Here is a 17,333-nt window from a genome sequence, read left to right on the forward strand (position 1 = left end):
TCCCTTTCGGGGGGAGCCTTCTCGTGATGGCAATTATAGGGAGTAACTCCCGGAGTTCACATATTAAATAAACCATACCCTAATCAATCAATCAATTTGTTAGTGTCAAAACGTGGAATGACAGAAGTTGCCCTCTATATCCGAGCTTCCAATAAACCGACTAGACCGCCCGGGGATGGGGGTCTTTGAATTGAAACTCGACTTGGAAGACACGGTGTTTAAACGAGAAAGTACGAAATAACGCTTCTGACAATCAGGAGAAAGTCTGTTAAAGGTACAAGAGGCACAACTGTCGGTCGAAATCAAGTTTTTGCGTTGCGTTTTACTTACATTTATATCCGGCACCACAATTTATATGTATGTTAATATTGGTTGTGAGAGAAGTAAACTTGAAAGGCTCTCCGCTTTCCCCTGAGGCGATTACAATAAACATGCGTAATGAAAAACGGAAATGTATAGCTTCGTCCCCTTCCCTCCCCCCATCCCTGCCTGAAACCTTCATTTTACATTCATTTGCAAGAACCGCCAAAGCTAGTTGTATTTGCCATTCATTGTTTACTTTCAAGATACACTATAAGTGATTATCACGGTGATTTGCCTTTTGTTGGCAAAACTAGACTGCAAAACAGTCGTTTTCGGACGTTTTCGGAAGGCGCGATCCTCGCGTGTGAAGCGCGCGAGCTTCACACGCCCGTAGGGCGTTTGAGGCGAGAAAATTTGCAGCACACACACACAAAACACACACACAAAAAAAGAAAAAAATAACAGTGACCAAGAACTTCAGCTTATGGACAGGATGCTCCTGGTACACCAAAAAGTAGATATTATAAAGTGAACCGTTGCGGAAAGCACTGACTTCTACTAAATGGATTTATACAGGAGCCCATCTCCTAGTTTATAATAATTTCTCTCGTTTACCAGGTTTTCACTTTTGGAGTTCATGCTATCGCTCGTGATAGGACTCCAATAAAATGGGAGTGACTATTATCTACATGTAGCTATAGTCAACAAATGCTCTTTTTCACTTTCGAGCTTCATCAAGAGAATATATAGTTTCCTTCTGAAAGCCAGACTAAATTTCAGAACAATCTATGGCAGAATCTAAAACTTATTTTCTTCCACAAAATGTACGGACTCTCTTTTCTCTAAAAAAAATTCTGGCGGAAAAAAAATTGCAGCAAGGAAGAAGAATTCAGAAAAGACGGGTCTAGGCGGTAGGAAAGACGTGGAAGACGCATGCGCGTAATATCATAGGTTGATATTAAATTCGCGATTCAACAATCGCTCTTCTCGTGAGTCACCTAAAGAACACAATCTGGAATAGCAACTTTCAGAACCCCAGGGTGCATGCGAGCTAATGAACGTAAAAGTGATTGTATATACTCTCGGTGTCAGAAATTAAATTGAATGAAACTATTTGTCACTTTTATAATTTTTTTTTAAATTATGAATTCGAATGAATATTAATTAAGAAAGGAAATAATTACACACTCGGAGCTAAAACTTAACTCCCCATTGTGTCAAATCATTTTGCTACAGAGCAACACATGCAAGGGCGGGCTGTTATTGTTTGCGTTTAGAAGCTAGACAAAAGCTTGCGGAGAAGTGTCTAATGGCTAACTTGAGTGCAGACCTTCACAATAGGGCTGACAAAAGGGGGTACCTTCAACTTTGCCCTGGTTGCGTGCGCGTTGCCGAATTCACCCATGGCCATCGTAAAGCATTTGAGTTAAAAGAGCTTGGCATAGATGCTTTAGGTCATGAAACAAGAAAACTTTCTTTCCTCTCCCCCCCTTTTTTTTTGCTTTGGCAAGACTAGTGAATAACCCCAGCGGTTAATTTAATAAGCGAAGAGACTTACAAAAGTCTTCATTATCACCCGGGGTTCTGAAAAAAAAGTCACAAAAAGATACATTGTTGATGCAGATTACATACCGCGTGGTAAATGGAAACAAACCCTTTTTCAAAAGGAATGCATTGTTTGGCCTGATAGGGAAGACAAGGGCTGGTGAAGCGAATCTAAAAGGTGATAAATATCTGTCAGAATTGGCTCGTTTTGTTTGCCATCGCCCGAGGTGTGAAATTCGTCAAATTACGCGCACTTAAGATGAACAAAGTCGAAACTATGCAAGCACAAGTTGGTTTTAAGCAAGAACTAAATCCTTTGCAATTACGGCCGTCTAGTTCTACCAAGAATCTCTGGTTAGATTTGTAATATTTTCAGTTAAAAAGGCTTCTGGATTCAAAAACAATTAAGTGCGTGCGGCTGCGGTATTTAAACAAGTCACTGCTTTTATAGTCTGGTGCGTTTGTCGTCGAGATGCAGATTTGTCCTTGAAGTTTATCACCATGTCGATTTCTTCAACTCTACACACCGCTCTGCTCACAAACATTTCAACCGAAACACTTCGAAAAGTTACCGCATCTCCAACGCCAATCCCGATAGACGTCAAGTATCTCACAACTTACGAAGTCGTTATAAGTTTATTTTACTACAGCTGCATTTTCATCGCAATTGTATTCGGTAATGCTCTGGTTATTTCAGCCTTCGAGAAGAACTGGCGACTTCAGACCGCCACAAATACATTTATAGTGGGATTGGCCGTAGCGGATTTTATGGTGGGCCTCATATCGATCCCTGCCTGGTTATACGTGTATAGCTGCCATTACTTCGATGCCACACTTCATCCAGTTGGTTACGAACTGTACATAACGTTCGATATCTTCATTGGATGCGCCTCGATCTTCCAACTCACTGCCATCAGCTTAGAGAGGTGCATAGCCATAGTTTGGCCGATCAGGCACCGAGGAATCCACGAAGGCGTTTTCCGAACGATGATCTTTGTCGCGTGGGTTTGCTCGGCTTTTGTGGCAGGACTATATCCCATACAACTCAAGCACTGGGAGCAGGGATATTCAGCATTCATCTTTGCCTTGTGCTTTGTTGTGCCGTTTATCGTCATGTTTGGAGTGTATGTACTAATCTACGACACAGCTGGTCGGTCGCGGACCAGAGTGTACCCCGAGCTGGCAGCTGCTACGATACACAGAGAAATTCGCGTTGCGGGTACGGTGGCTTTAGTCACGGGAGTCTTCATGATCGCATGGTTCCCATTTTTTGTCGTGACTGTGGTAGCCACGTACGATTTGGAGATCCTACCCGAACCTCCTGGACTCTTCCGGTTGATTGCGTTCGTCAAAGCGCTGCACTACACGAACTCAGCACTCAACCCTGTGATGTACGGCTACCGGAACCCGGAGATGAGGAAATCTATGCGTGCTGTGGCGCTCAGATGCTGTCCGCTAATCGCGCAGTTCACGACGACGAGGCCATCTGGCTTGCAAGCGAGATTGAACCCTAATAACGGAACGCAAGGCTTCTTGCCCGGTACCTCGTTAGCGCTAGCTGTGCCAAGCCTGTTTGAAAGACGAAGCACTCCCAGCAGTGGTACTTTGACGGTTGTTGCTTATGTCAATCGAGATGGAGAGGTAGAGTCAAGACCAGCAAGTTTGCGTGAATCTCTAGCTGAACACTGAATGGTGGAATCATTTACGATGCGGATTTCAGACTTAAAGATCTTTGTCATTGCGTTAAATATAACAGACATACTGAGTTCCCCAAAAGAGACGAAAAGGTAGATTAAAAGGAAATGCAAAAAGACTTGATATTACTGATGTAGACTTCGTGAATTTATTATCCAGCGGCATAAATTAATCATTGTACAAAAGGTAAACTGATTTAGTAGCTCCTTTGGCATAAACGTTCCAATATATGTACATGCAATTCGAAATTCGTCCACAGACAAAAAATTAAAGTCAAAATCCAACAAATTGTTGAAGGAGGTACAATTTATGCAACAATACCTCACACTAGACAAGTTTTGAAAGATAATTGTGATAATGCTTAGCTTAGCTTGTTGCGGTATAAACATTATGTCGCAGACTTGTCGCTGTATATAATAAATACGTTAATAAATGGTCGCTCGCCGACCCACGCTAACCTCGTTCCCATGGCATTTGCCGTGAAATTTGGCCCCTACATTCGTACAGAAATAAAGTCATTGACAGCGCTATTCTTGCTCTATGTTTTGATACATAAAATAATATAGAAATCATTGCTTGTCAACCTGAATCAGATCGGATTTGTGATTTTGCTAAATGTGGCTATGATAACTGAATTTGTGTGCTCCACACACTTTGTAGAGAAAGCCAGCACCCCCACACACTACGAGGCGTCAAAGAGCCTAAGGGGTCAGGCAGAGATGGGAAACGAGAGAAGTTTGAGATTGTGTTAAAACTACTATTTACTACTAGCCACAGGGAAAGACAAGAAGGGCTAAAACTTAATATTGATTAGATTATAGCTGTCAAGATTGAGCCTAACATCCCAAGGGTTAAGTGACTCAGTTTGAATGTGAGTCTGTTGGTGTTAGAGGAACAAAACAACCTAAGTCTACGGGTCAGCGGCCCAGGGGCTGATTAAGGTGGTGGTAGTGGTGGGGGTGGGGGGGGGGGGGGAGTGTTGTATTATGTGGCTAGCCACTCCGTTTTTGGAGAGGCAAACTGACATAACTCAGTTTGAATGAGGTTGTGAATATTATGGCAGAAATAAAGGCAAACTCTCTGGACAGTTACCTCATTGTAAATTTGAGGCTAGTATTTCTAGTGAAACGAGTTCCAATTCTGTGCAATTCTAAAATTGCAACATTTTGGGAACATGCTCCACTGGCTCTGTAACCCCAACGGTACCAGTAACCGCCCCCCTTGAAAAATCCTGGATCCGCCCCTGTGGCCACAGCATTGCCTTATTTGTCATAAACATAAACCACCCACCGGAGCACGGTGTACTTTGGACTCTTACAGTCCTTACATGCGCATGCCCTCCTTGTGAAAAACCTAGTGAAACCTCCTAGTGAAAAACTTTTTTGTCAGTGCCGACTCAACAGTGTTTCTTGTCAGTACAGTAGGGGTAAGACTCTTCATTCATGGAATAGAACAGTATGAGCAGAAGCTAGCAGAAATTGAACCCAAGTAATATTCAGAGCACTGCCACTCTTTTCAGAGCATTTTCGGAATGTTGCCGTGCGTGTGCCCCAGTTCGGATATCAACACAAAAAAACCTGGGAAATGGTATTCTTTTTAAAATTTCCAACACTCCTTAAATGGCAAGAGGGGGCATGATTTTATTTATTGCCAAACCCCAAAGGCAGAAAGCATGGGGAGATTTATCCTTTGAGAAAATTAGCTTTCAACTTTCGTTTTGGCAGACAGTTTGACATCAGTTCATGAGACTCTCCGCTCAGGTATAAATGGTGCATCATACACATTTAGGCGCATTGGAACGTAAGACCGCTGATTCGAGTCGCCGTGAAGAAGATGGCGGACGAGTCGGCGGACGAGACAAAGCAGAGGTGTTGATAGTGGAACATTTTGGGCAAGAATAACGCATTTATCGAGCCAACATGCTAATTTTGGAAGCAGCCTAACACTCGTTGACTGTCATTAAAAGAAAACATGGAAGACATAGATGTATTCTTCATGGATCCCACTTTTATTGATCTTCAAGTTTACTGCTTTTGGTTGGAAGGCTTCTCTGGTAAGGCTTCGCGTTGTGGTCAATGAGTTATTTGGTAGTTTAATTTAACACCTGTTTACGGCGGCCTTAGGCTTGCCTAAATCTATGTATTAAGCTTACTTGGCAACTGAAGTTTTCTTGGGGAAAAATGTTTTTTGAGGAAGTTCAGATTACATAAGCTCAAGTCGTGTAACAGATGAAATTATATTGCATTAATTTAATTTTGAATTAATTAATCACGCTTGTAAAGAAAAGTAAAAAGGACAAAAAATACATAAAAAAATACCTGGTATCAGTTAGTAATAGCCTTATGTTTTCAACAAGGTGAGAATGGGCTGGAGGGGGAGTGGTACATGTATGTGTAACATGGCAGGGAGGGAGGGAGTGTCTGAGTCACACTTAAACCTAAACAAGCAGTTATTCAATTTTCAATGTTTTAAGTAATGCAGAAGGCTTTTATAGGACACGTTCCAAGCCCTATGAATGTTAAAAACAGAAAATAAGTGTTGTGCAATTAAATCAATGTTTCTCTAATCTACCAGAAAATGAAGCTGCTCAGAGGAGAGAATGTGATGAAGTATTCAAAAATTTTGGTGCATCTCATGCCATCATTTCGAGTGATACTTATGACCAGTTTCGCTTGTTCTTCATGTTGGAACGCTTCCTGCAGTCTCCTCCAATGCTTGCCAAACAGATGCTGTTACAGATTTCACCAGATGTTCAAGATATGCTTATCGAAAAGTATGAGGTTATTCACATAATGGTTTTCATACAAACTGCACACTAATTAACAAACAGTTGAAATTACATGTATATGAATTTTATTCAATTCACTGTGTGCTCACACTCAAGGGATTCAATAATGACTTGTTTCCAGCAGAAGGGTAACTGGTTTTCACACACGGGCAAAACTTTTTGAACTGAACATCTTTATAAGAAAAACTTTCCTCCATATGGTCTGATTAGGTTGGCAAAACTGTCCTCACAGCCAGTCAATTTACCCTGTGCCTGGCCCTTAATGAAACCCCTGCAAAACTGATAACAATGTAATTGACTAATGATATGGAAAGTGGTCTGTTTCTTTCAGTAACATCATTTTTTCTTTCTGGGTCATAAGGTATTATCAGTTTGACAAGGAGGTAGTGCGTGAACTATTAGGCAAAAAGTTGACTGGACGTTTGAGGAAAGACTTGGATGACATCAGTGAGAAGACAAATATACCTCTCAAAAGTTGCCGCCGACAGGTGGGTTGTTATTGGTGGATTCATGGTTTGGGGCAAAAGCAGGAAGGTGGGGGGAGGTGCGGTGGGCATGAACGCTCCCTCAAAGGTGACAATGATCTTGACAGTTGTGAGTGCTTTTAAATCTATTAGGCAGTGCAGTGTACATGTATGTAGATCAGCTAGGAGAGAGATACATTTTATGGGGCATCATGATCAAAAGTAATGTACGTATGGAAATTTTCACAGTTAGAGGATTTTTCATTGGAAAGTAAAACCATTTGGCAATGTGAAAAGTGGGCATCATTTTGTATAAATTATTGATTTTTTGTTAATTAGTTCTGGATTCAAAGGCTACTCTGATGCCCCACTGGTTAGTTTCGTTGTTTTGAGTTCATTGTCAACTCTCACGTCATTGTACTGTACATGTAAACTATGTCACTCTATATTTCCTCACTGGTAGTGTGAACAGTCCAAGTGCATCAAGAAGTCCCTGAAAATAGATTAATCTTGTTTCTGTTCTGCTCATCTCTTGACATGCCTTTATTGAAATTACAGTATTGGTATCTGTGCAGTATTCTAAGTGTTCTTTTATTTTCAATGTACTGTCCTTAGTTTGACAACATGAAAAATGTTCTGAGGACAATAGAAGAGACTGAGGGGGGAGGACTTGCTGACACTGTAAAGAAGCTTTTCCTGCTGCCAGATCCTTTGGCAAGGTATCTTAAACTCACTGTGTATTATGCTCGTACAACTACACTGTGTGGAGGCACTGTGGCCTCATGGTTAGTACACTCACCTTCCGATCAAGCGGTCTGGGTTCGAGCCCTGGTTGAGGGCATTGTGTTGTGTTCTTGGGTAAGCCACTTTACTCTCATAGTGCCTCTCTCCACCCAGGTGTGTAAATGGGTCCTGGTGAATTTAATGCTGGGGATAACCCTGCGATGGACTAGCATCCCATCCAGGGGGGAGTAGAAATACTCCTGGTCACTTCATGCTACTGAAACCGGGATAAGTGCTGGCCTGATGGGCCATTGTTGGGTATGCAGACTTTGCCTTTTTTACAACCAACTGTACACTGTACAGATAACATAAATGTAAAAAAGAGCACAATGTTTCTAGCACTAGCTAGTTAGAGGGACCAAATTGATGATACTTGTTAGCTAAGTACTGGAACAGACAGAAAATGTAGACAATTTTTATTGTGTGTTGTTTTTTGTTTTTCAACAGGCAATATGCATGCATTAGCTTTATGGCTATTAATAAGATTGAGACAGGAAAGAAAAGGTTGGTGTTAACAAATCACATGTGCCATTGCATGGTCAGACATTCTTGTACAAACCATTCTAACCTTTCCAACAGACTGAAATGTTCAAATTCTTGTAAACATGGCGCCAAGCTAAGGTTTCAGGGATTAAAACAAATGAATAAAAAAAAGAAGACTGACAGAGGCAATTTATTTCATATCCCAGCCAGAAGTTTATTTATTAAATGATTTATTCCCCCAAGGCACTGACAGTAATATTTTGAAAATGGCATTTTTTAATTTGGTGGCTTTAAATTTAGAAGAAAGACATGCAATGAAGAGTGGAAAAACCTGGCTTGTTATTTTTGACTTAGTATAACTTTGTGGATTTCTTTTTACCTTAGTTAGGAAAGTGTTTTGAGGTTTTTTATTGAGTTATTGAGTTATGCGCATCAGAAAAATGAGTTCAAGGTTTGTGACGACAAAAGTTGGTTCTTCCATGTATTTAATAGGTTATCATACCTGACATTTGATGACCTTGTCTTCTGTGCCGAGCAGATGTTAGACCACTGGACTGTTGGATCAGTTGAAGGCTCTTCTGGTTAGTTTAAAACAAGCTAATGAAGTCTCCAAACACTGTGTACCTGTTATTGACCAAGCTAGTTCAGCCATCAGATGGCAGGGTATCAGCCTGGATCTTTTTGTAAATGTGTTTATCGACCAAGGCTGCATCTCCTCCCAGAAACACGCGAAAGAAAGAAAAAATAAAACAATTATTCCATAAGCGTGTGTTGGAATATGCGATGATAGATAGCCAATGAGTCGTATAGCGCCCAGTTGGCTATAATCATCTCAAATCCAACAAGCACCAGTGGAATAATTGTTTTATTAAAAATGCCCACAAAAATATAAAGTTTAAATAAAAGAAAATCAGAACTGCCCTCGAAAGTTATGCGTACGCTACCATATTTGTAGAACATGATATAATTGCTCATATACCCTGGTGCGTAAGCCAATGAAAACTCTTGAATTGCATCATTCAATGATCTATTTGGTCAAAAGCCCATATCTCACAATTTCTTGGGAAAAGGATAACTATTGGAGCATGGGGCATTTGTAAAAGAAGAGTCTATCATCATAATATGAAATGAGTAGAGAATGAAGCATCTACATGCATCGCCAATCAAGAAAAAAATGTTGTTTAGTACAAGTTGTTCTTAAAATCCATTTTAATGTTCAGTGCTAATCCTTTTGTATACAGCTCTGCTAACACTAGCTAACACTAACTAGATGGTAACAGTTATCTCAGGACCATACATAACACCGCTCTGTAAAAATAAAACCCTCTAATGAGGTCATTAACTAACTTATTAACCTTTCACTAACTTTTCACAGCTTCTCGTCCACAATCCTTTCGCAAAGTCATCATCTGTAAGCATCTGTCTTAAAGTCATTGGCAGGTTTACTCTCTGATTGTTGTTTCAGTTTAAATTCATTTCTTTAGTTAGTAACAGTAATACTTGGTAAACATTTCCCAAAAAGGGGAGAAAGTAGTCATTTTGACAGCATGGAATTGAAGGCCAGTTGCAAAATTGTAATATGTACAACTCTAATTTGATGTTTCTTTCTTGAAGCTTAGTACATTTTATCAAACTGTATGTTTAAATTTAATTCTGACCAAAATACACGTAAGTGCTAAAATAAGGCTCCTGATTGGGTCATAGGGTGGAGAATAACACAGATGGTCAGAGCTAGCTGAGAGCAGTCTGGAGAGGAAAAAAAATCATCAAAATTTTGTCTCGCTTCGCTCACCTAATTATTTTTACACTTGTCCAATTTTTTTTGCCTTGTTCACAGGCTAAAAGAGCTAATCAGATCTTGACCAATGTTATTATTACTTTAAGTCTGCAAAATAATACTTGTTGGCCAAGAACAATATAAAGGGAAAAAAAAAAAACAGCCAAGCCTTTTAGTGACTAGCCTGCAAACGCAGACATATTTCCAGCTGTTGTTTGTCTCTGCCGAAAATAGTATGACGTTATTTTCATGTGACAGCTGGAAATATGTCTGTGTTTGCAGATTAATTGGTGACTAGTGTAGCTTTAAATTAGTTTTATAGCATAAAATGGTAATAATAGTCTCATGCTTCCCCCTGAATGTGATGCCACTACCTTGCAGGCTAACCCCCAGCATTTTGGTGGATTTTCCAAAGAGTATGGTACTCTCTAGCACTCCTGGGTAAAGGCACAGGGATCCCTCACAGCTGGTTAGAATATGAATAAAAGATTAACCTGCTAGTACAGGGTTGGCTGTGTATGAAATTGCCCGAGACTCTCTTTTAGGACGTTTTGTTGTTTGATGTCAGATGTCCTAAGTTGCAGTTTTGCTTTTCTGTAGCTGCTGATGTAGGAGACACGGGTGCTGAATTTGACAGAGTTTTTCTTCAAGAGCTGAGAGATCTGAAAGTGTTTGTCAATGACAAAGAGATCGTGGAGGAGCACAGGAGGTGTTTTAAAAAATAATTTTGCTTTTTGGATTTTTAAATTAAATTTGCTTGTTATGCATAAAAATAATAATAATAAAAAACATACACTGAAACATACATAAAACCCACAGTTTTAAATCAGGCCAGCGCTTATCTCTGGTTTCTGTAGCATGAAGCGAGTAGGAGTATTTCTACTCCTCCCTGGGTGGGATGCTAGTCCATCACAGGGCTACCCCGGGCAAAAAAAAATGGCCGGTACCCATTTATACACCTGGGTAGAAAGAGGCACTGCGAGAGTAAAGTGTCTTGCCCAAGAACATAACACAATGTCCCTGGGCAGGGCTCAAAACAGGAATGCTCGATCCAGAGACGAGCGCACTAACTATGAGGCCATTGCGTCTCTCCCATTTAGCCCGCATGCAGACTTTGCCTTTATGTTCACTCATCCCGCCCCTTACATTGTATCTTGGAGGTTCAAACAAATAAGAATTTCATCCATGAATGAAATTAGCCTAATTCCCTCTGTATTCCAACATACCCTCCATGCAAGCTTGGGTCCGTGCAAGCTCAAATAGTTAATTGTTTATTTTGTAATGTACACTGTACATGTAGCATGCCAAGTCTGGGAATTTAACCCAGACAACGAATATAAGTGATTACTTACCTGTTTAACTATATTCCTCCAAAACTATATTAATGTATGGTATTGAATGTTTGTGTTTTTCAGTTTGGTCTGCGGTGATATTTTCAAAAGGTTCACTAAAAAGCTTGCTAAGTCTGTGGAATCCAATTTTAAGGTACAGTGAAGAGATAACACAGACTTCAGTTAATTATCTCAAGCTCTGGCTCACACGTATCCATCTTAAATCCTTTGCTGTCTAAAGGTGAAAGTTGTGTCCCTTACTTACGTACATACATACATATGCTTTGTTTAAAAATTGAGTACATATACTTTATTTATGCTTGAAATTTACAGAGTAGCTGTAGAGCTAATATCTTCGAGGACATAAGTTGCAAAAAGCAAAAACAATAATAATAATAATAATAATAATAATAATAATAATAATAATAATAATAACAACAATAAGAATAATAATCAAGTAAATTTGGATTTGCCAACTGTTACACTGCGACTTATCAAACCGGGCCACCTACAAGAAAGCTAACGACTTAAAATGCAAACTGAGAACAGTGGACTGGTAGCTTTCTAGTGTCGGAAGTAATAGGGGTCTGTTTAACATGGATACATAAATACTATCGACTCCTCAGTGTTATATACACTCTTAGAGATTGAGTCCTTGACGGCGAATTATCATGATTATAAATTATAAATCTCGCTAGAAAATTTAGCTTGAAAACTCATTTTGCAACTAAACCGAAACGGTTGATAGTGTAAAACATTTAGGATCGAAACTAACCAATCAACAAACGGCAAAGTTTTCTGAGAGGTTCGCAACACCTCGCACTTTGTTGGGTTTTCAATTTTGTTAAGATCTATTGTTCGTATATTCTTCAATGTTGTTGGTTTATTTGAAAAAAAGTTCGCTATCCTTTGTTCTCAAGAAACGTTCTGATTGGTTAACTATTTTCCAAGGGGCCCGGATTAAGTAGTCGCATTGTAATAAGAACTTCCTTTGCATGGGCGACCTTTTCCAAGCTAAACAAGTTTCTCTTTGCCTTTGATCGCTCAGGATTTCTCGAATGGATTTAAAAGAATATTTTCGAAAAAAATGACACTTGTTTTTCAGCCTAGTTTTGTACAAAGACTTGAAAATAACTCATCATCATCATTATCATCATCTGTATTTAAAAACACGGTAAATACATCAGGCATTAACAATTTAATATCAAAGCTACAACTTATTACGAAAGACTATGAATACAGATTTAAAATATTGCTAACTATTAAAGAAAAGTAAACTAAATTAAAGCCTGTTTTACACGAATGCCGTGTCGGAATTAATTTACAATCGTCGACTGCTCGGTTTATTTGTTTTCTTGTTTTTCTTTCTCTCTATTTTAACTTTAGAGTCTCTGTCGAGCTCTGCTTAACATTGCTGCTGGTCTTATCCATAGTAAAGAAGTTAAGGATGTCTTGAGTGACTTTGTGGAGAAGGTATATGTAATTTACCTGGCCTGGGTTGTTTGAAAGGTTGTTAACGCTATCCATCGGATAAATCACTATCCAGTGGATAGCGTGGTTTGTTTTTTAACACTTGTACAGCCTTCGAACAATTGGGGCTTGATTATTACTTTATATTTGACGGTAACAGGGAGAGCAAGGGGTTATCCGAAACGAATGTACACACTTCACCTTCGTCATGTTAACATATTGTACTTAACAGTAGTAACGTAGGTACGACATGTATCACCTAACGCACTCAGGTATCTGCCTTAATATAGAGAACTGTTTTATCCTTGCTAAGCAAGTATTTCCACTGTCAAAGGGATAGCACCTCCCACATGTCATACCTTTAGGGGACAAAATGTTACGTTGCGCTCTTGCTATTTTCATGGCTCGGGGGGAAGAGGTTACTCCCACAAAAATTGGGTGAGCGTGTGCGGCCCGCTTCCTAAAACCCTTATTCTATCTATGGCCAAAATTTGCGTTTTCCCCTTCCTATTTTACGACTTGACCGAGAATTTGATACCCAGTTGAAGACCTGATACCCTGTTTCGGTTCTCTAGTTCAGCCCGATGTTAAAGGCATTGTGAAGGGCTTTTGTTGATGGTCTTATCGGTATAGATGAAAAAGAAGCTTCATCTGAAGAAACGTACCCAACTCAAGACTAGAGTGCAAAAACCATACCCTAATCGAGACCAAAAATGGCCAAGGTCTGCATACGAGCCAAGTGACCCATCAGGCCGGAGCTTATCCCGGTTTCTGTGGCACGAAGCGACTAAGAATATTTCTACTCCCCCCTGGATGGGATGCTAGTCCATCGCAGGGTTACCCCCAGCATTAAATTCGCCGGTACCCATTTATACATCTGGGTGGAGAGAGGCACTGTGAGAGTAAAGTGTCTTGCCCAAGAACACAACACAATGTCCCCAGCCAGGACTCGAACCTGGACCGCTCGATCAGTAGTCCAGCGTACTAACCATGAGGCCACCGCGCCTCCACAGCACATTCTCTGTACATTCTGAGCTACTAACAGTAACTGTGGTCGAAACTACACAATTAGGTTGCTTGCCAGCTGTTTTTGCATGGTGGTTGACTGACATGTGGATGTTGCTATTGTTGTTTTGCAACAGTTCATAGAGCCATGCAAACAGCTTGAATGGGATTCCAAAGAGACAGAGATATTTCTTAGTTCTTTAGTGGATATATGTAGCAAGTTGGAGTCCTTACACAGGTATGATACTAATTTATTATTCCACCAGACCGCCATTTTAACATGTTAGGTCAAGGTAGCGCGCAAAATATCCGTATTGCACTGGCTGTAGAGTCGTATTTTTTGTCAAGTAAAAAGCAAAATAATAAATAAACAATAGCACGAAAATACGTATACTTGGATATTTGTCCGCGGACATTATCTTTTCCGGGAAGCGAACAGTTCTCCGAGAGCGTAGCTCGAGAAAAATCTTGTGAGCTTTAAGAACAGATAATGTCCTAGGCTCCGAACGGAATGGAGGCTATTTATGTTTGTTATCCTTCAAAAATCTTCGCAACGTGCGCAGCTGTGAAAAAACCCCTGATATTCCCCAGTTCTAGCTGGGAAATATTCAGTCACGTGACTCGTTTAGACCAATCGTGCGCGAGCCAAAATATTTGATGGATTATAATGGTAATTAAGATTTGCGGTCGGTTCGCCCAAGTCCGTTTCGCCCCAACTTAAAGTCCTTTCGCCCCAACTCAAAGTCCTTTCGCCCCAACTGAAATTCGATTCGCGCCAACTGAAATTCGATTCGCCCCGACCAAAAGTTAGTTCGCCCGAAGTTTTTTCTTACGATTTAGAAAGCAATAAATGGTTAACTTGAACAAAACAAACACTGTTGAGACCTTTCCTCATCCTACCGGCGAGATGATCATTGAATACGATGCACGTTACTACGTGTAAACATCTAGCGCTGCTTATAGAACAAGTCTTGCTTCTTTCACCTTTTAGCTCGAAGGAAGTATTCTAGGGAGTAGGGAGGGGTTAGGGAGTATTCGAGGCCAAATAATGTTTATTTTTTGGCTGTGGGATCGGAGAAGTGTCAATTTGAACATTCGGTACTACAAATTTCAAATAAGCATGTAAGGGACACCCGGGGAAGAGACAATAGACCACATCGTCCGCGTGTAACTTCATAGTTTAATGAGTAATACTACGTAACCTATTTACATGTTATTAATATAACTGCACAGTTCAAATTCTATTTCAACCTTTTATCGTGAAGGTAAATTAATCAACATGACACGAGCGTGGGACAAAGAAAAATTCTGAGTCCCCAACAGGAATCGAACCCATGACCTCCCGAACACCGGGCGGGCGCTCTATCGCTCTCTCGGGAGGTCATGGGTTCGATTCCTGTCGGGGACTCAGAATTTTTCTTTGTCCCACGCTCGTGTCATGTTGATTAATTCACCTTCACATTTCATTACCAAGCTTAAAATTCACCATCTTTATTAACTTATCACCTTTTATCGTATTCACGTTACAACAATTGCATCAAGAAACTAATTTCCGACCGAACCGAACCTAGTTTTAAATGGAACCCAAGCTGACGTGGCCTGAACCTATTTACAACGGTCGCAACTAGAAGCTTATACTCAAACGCCGTTTGTTAAGTAGACTAATTTGTTGCTGTGAAAAACAAAGGGGAAAAGTCACACCTTCCCCGCGCTTGGCACTGATCAACAGTTATTGTTGAGAAAGTCACAAGTATAAACAACAGAAAAGTATAAAAAACAACGTGGAAAAAGATCACACTTACCCAAGACGAGCTACTAGTGCTGTTAAAACAGTCGCAGTCATAAATAATCAATCATTTCAGTTTATTGAACAGCACTTGCAAATCGAAATAAACTATTCCGCACATTTTATTTGCCTTTACAAGAACAATTATTAAACGTATGCCGATTTGCGATGTTATATGTTGTAAGTAATCAAACAAATATATTTGGACTCAATGGCACTTTAACTACGCAAATGTTTGATAAAAAGGTTTAAAAGGCGTTTCATACTCTACAGGTAAAAGCTGTGGAAGGTTTATTAAGTTTCCAAATACAATCGGCCATCGGTCGATCAACGGACTTTGTTTGACTTTGTTGCTATGCGAGTGCAACAACAAACAAACATATTTAGACTCAATCGCTCTTGGTAAACGATTAATAAAAAGGTTTTACAGACGGTTCAAACTTTACAGGGCAAAAAGCCGCTGAAGGTTTTCAAAGTTTTACAAATACGATCGATCATCGATTAAACTTGCTATCAGGTGAAGAAAGAAAAGAGGGCACGCTTTGTCGCAGGTTCGCCATCGATCAACCAGCGCATCAACATGGCGTGGGGAGAGAGAGATTGAGGAGAGTGAAACGAACAATTTCAACCGACACTAATAACCTATAAACACCCATGTCATCTTACAAAAGTGACATTTTATTCCTCTGCTGATTTGTAAATACATTTCAGACCTTTTCCAGGAAGTATTGTGGACGTTGGCGAACTGACATACACACACTGATCCAGGACATTGGCGAATCGAATTCATACGAACTGGTCGTTGGCGAAAGTTACCACCTCGACAGGTATATCGAGGAAGGAAATATAGAAATTGAAACACATTTGGGCGCCAACTACTCTAATTTGCGTTAATAAAACTTTTGGTCGGGGCGAATCGACTTTTTTGTGGGGCGAAACGACTCTGAGTTTGGGCGAAACGGTTCGGGGAGAAATGGACTTGGGGCGAAACGACCTGTTACCGTAATTAACTACAGTTCACTAAACGATCACATTGTAAGCTATTGTTTTCTGTACTCTCAGGGATTTTTGTTTTGTACTTAGCATGTTTTTAATCTTGTTTTTTTTCCTTCACAGAAGCAGCCTTGAGCGCCTTATTCCTGTGTATTCCCGCTACATGACCGTCTCACAAAAGTGTATTGTGAGAATGTACCATGATTGAGTGACAAGTGAAGGAAACTTCACGACTTTCCTGAAGCCAAGGGCTTCAGCAACTGGCTGAGTTCCTTAGCTTTGGTGCACGGCATTTCACGCGCGCAGTTGCACTCTCCTGCCAGATGTAAAATCTCAGAGCAACATGAAATATGCTTAGAAGACCTTGTGAAGCCGAAGAGGCGAACTTTACAACCAAATTTTTCGTTCTTTAGGAGTCTTTCGACCCCTGAAGCACACGTATGTGGAGTGAAATTTATTGGGCTTTATGCAGCTGTTGGTTTTATTACGATTCGGGACTTTTCCTTTTGAGATGAGAGCGATTTGTGGAGTGACGTCTGGCCAGCGATCGATGAAGCGGTCTGCCTTTCACTTCTTTTAGACGGAAGGAGAGAGAACGATTCGAACAACTTCACTAAACGGCGTCAGAATGGCTTTAAACTCGGCACAAGAGACAAGTGCGCGACACATTTGAGATAGTAAAACTTTATTTCAGATTAGATAGTTATTACACAATTTTTTACACGATTTTTTAACGGGTCACCCGGCCAAGTAGAAACCCCGATGAACAGGGCTTAACTTTGTTGAGCCGACTCTACGTTGGGTACATCTTTCTTTTTTTCTGATTTTTAAGATCTCTTAAAACAAAGAAAAAAAATCACTGATATTGGCTGGAAAAATAAAGAACGACAGAAAATCGGACAAGAAGCGG

At 40.2% G+C, this 17,333-nt stretch overlaps 2 protein-coding genes across 2 annotated transcripts; both read left to right on the top strand.

Annotated features, from left to right (window-relative positions):
- Positions 1–1,551: 1,551 nt before the first annotated feature.
- On the top strand, positions 1,552–4,468 carry LOC145485441 (adenosine receptor A2b-like). The gene has a single exon (XM_081464111.1). It carries the CDS (start codon positions 2,350–2,352, stop codon positions 3,535–3,537), a length of 1,188 nt encoding a protein of 395 aa, XP_081320237.1. The 5' UTR covers positions 1,552–2,349; the 3' UTR covers positions 3,538–4,468.
- Positions 4,469–4,978: 510 nt separating this feature from the next.
- On the top strand, positions 4,979–17,209 carry LOC145484116 (acidic fibroblast growth factor intracellular-binding protein B-like). The gene is made up of 11 exons (XM_081462739.1): positions 4,979–5,596; positions 6,118–6,316; positions 6,693–6,819; positions 7,411–7,514; positions 8,026–8,082; positions 8,554–8,642; positions 10,439–10,547; positions 11,254–11,323; positions 12,556–12,642; positions 13,782–13,882; positions 16,547–17,209. The coding sequence occupies exons 1-11, from the start codon at positions 5,515–5,517 to the stop codon at positions 16,629–16,631; spliced, it is 1,110 nt and encodes a 369-aa protein (XP_081318865.1). The 5' UTR covers positions 4,979–5,514; the 3' UTR covers positions 16,632–17,209.
- Positions 17,210–17,333: the final 124 nt, after the last annotated feature.

Source organism: Orbicella franksi, chromosome 4 (genome assembly GCF_964199315.1).
Source record: "Orbicella franksi chromosome 4, jaOrbFran1.1, whole genome shotgun sequence".
Taxonomy (NCBI): domain Eukaryota; kingdom Metazoa; phylum Cnidaria; class Anthozoa; order Scleractinia; family Merulinidae; genus Orbicella; species Orbicella franksi.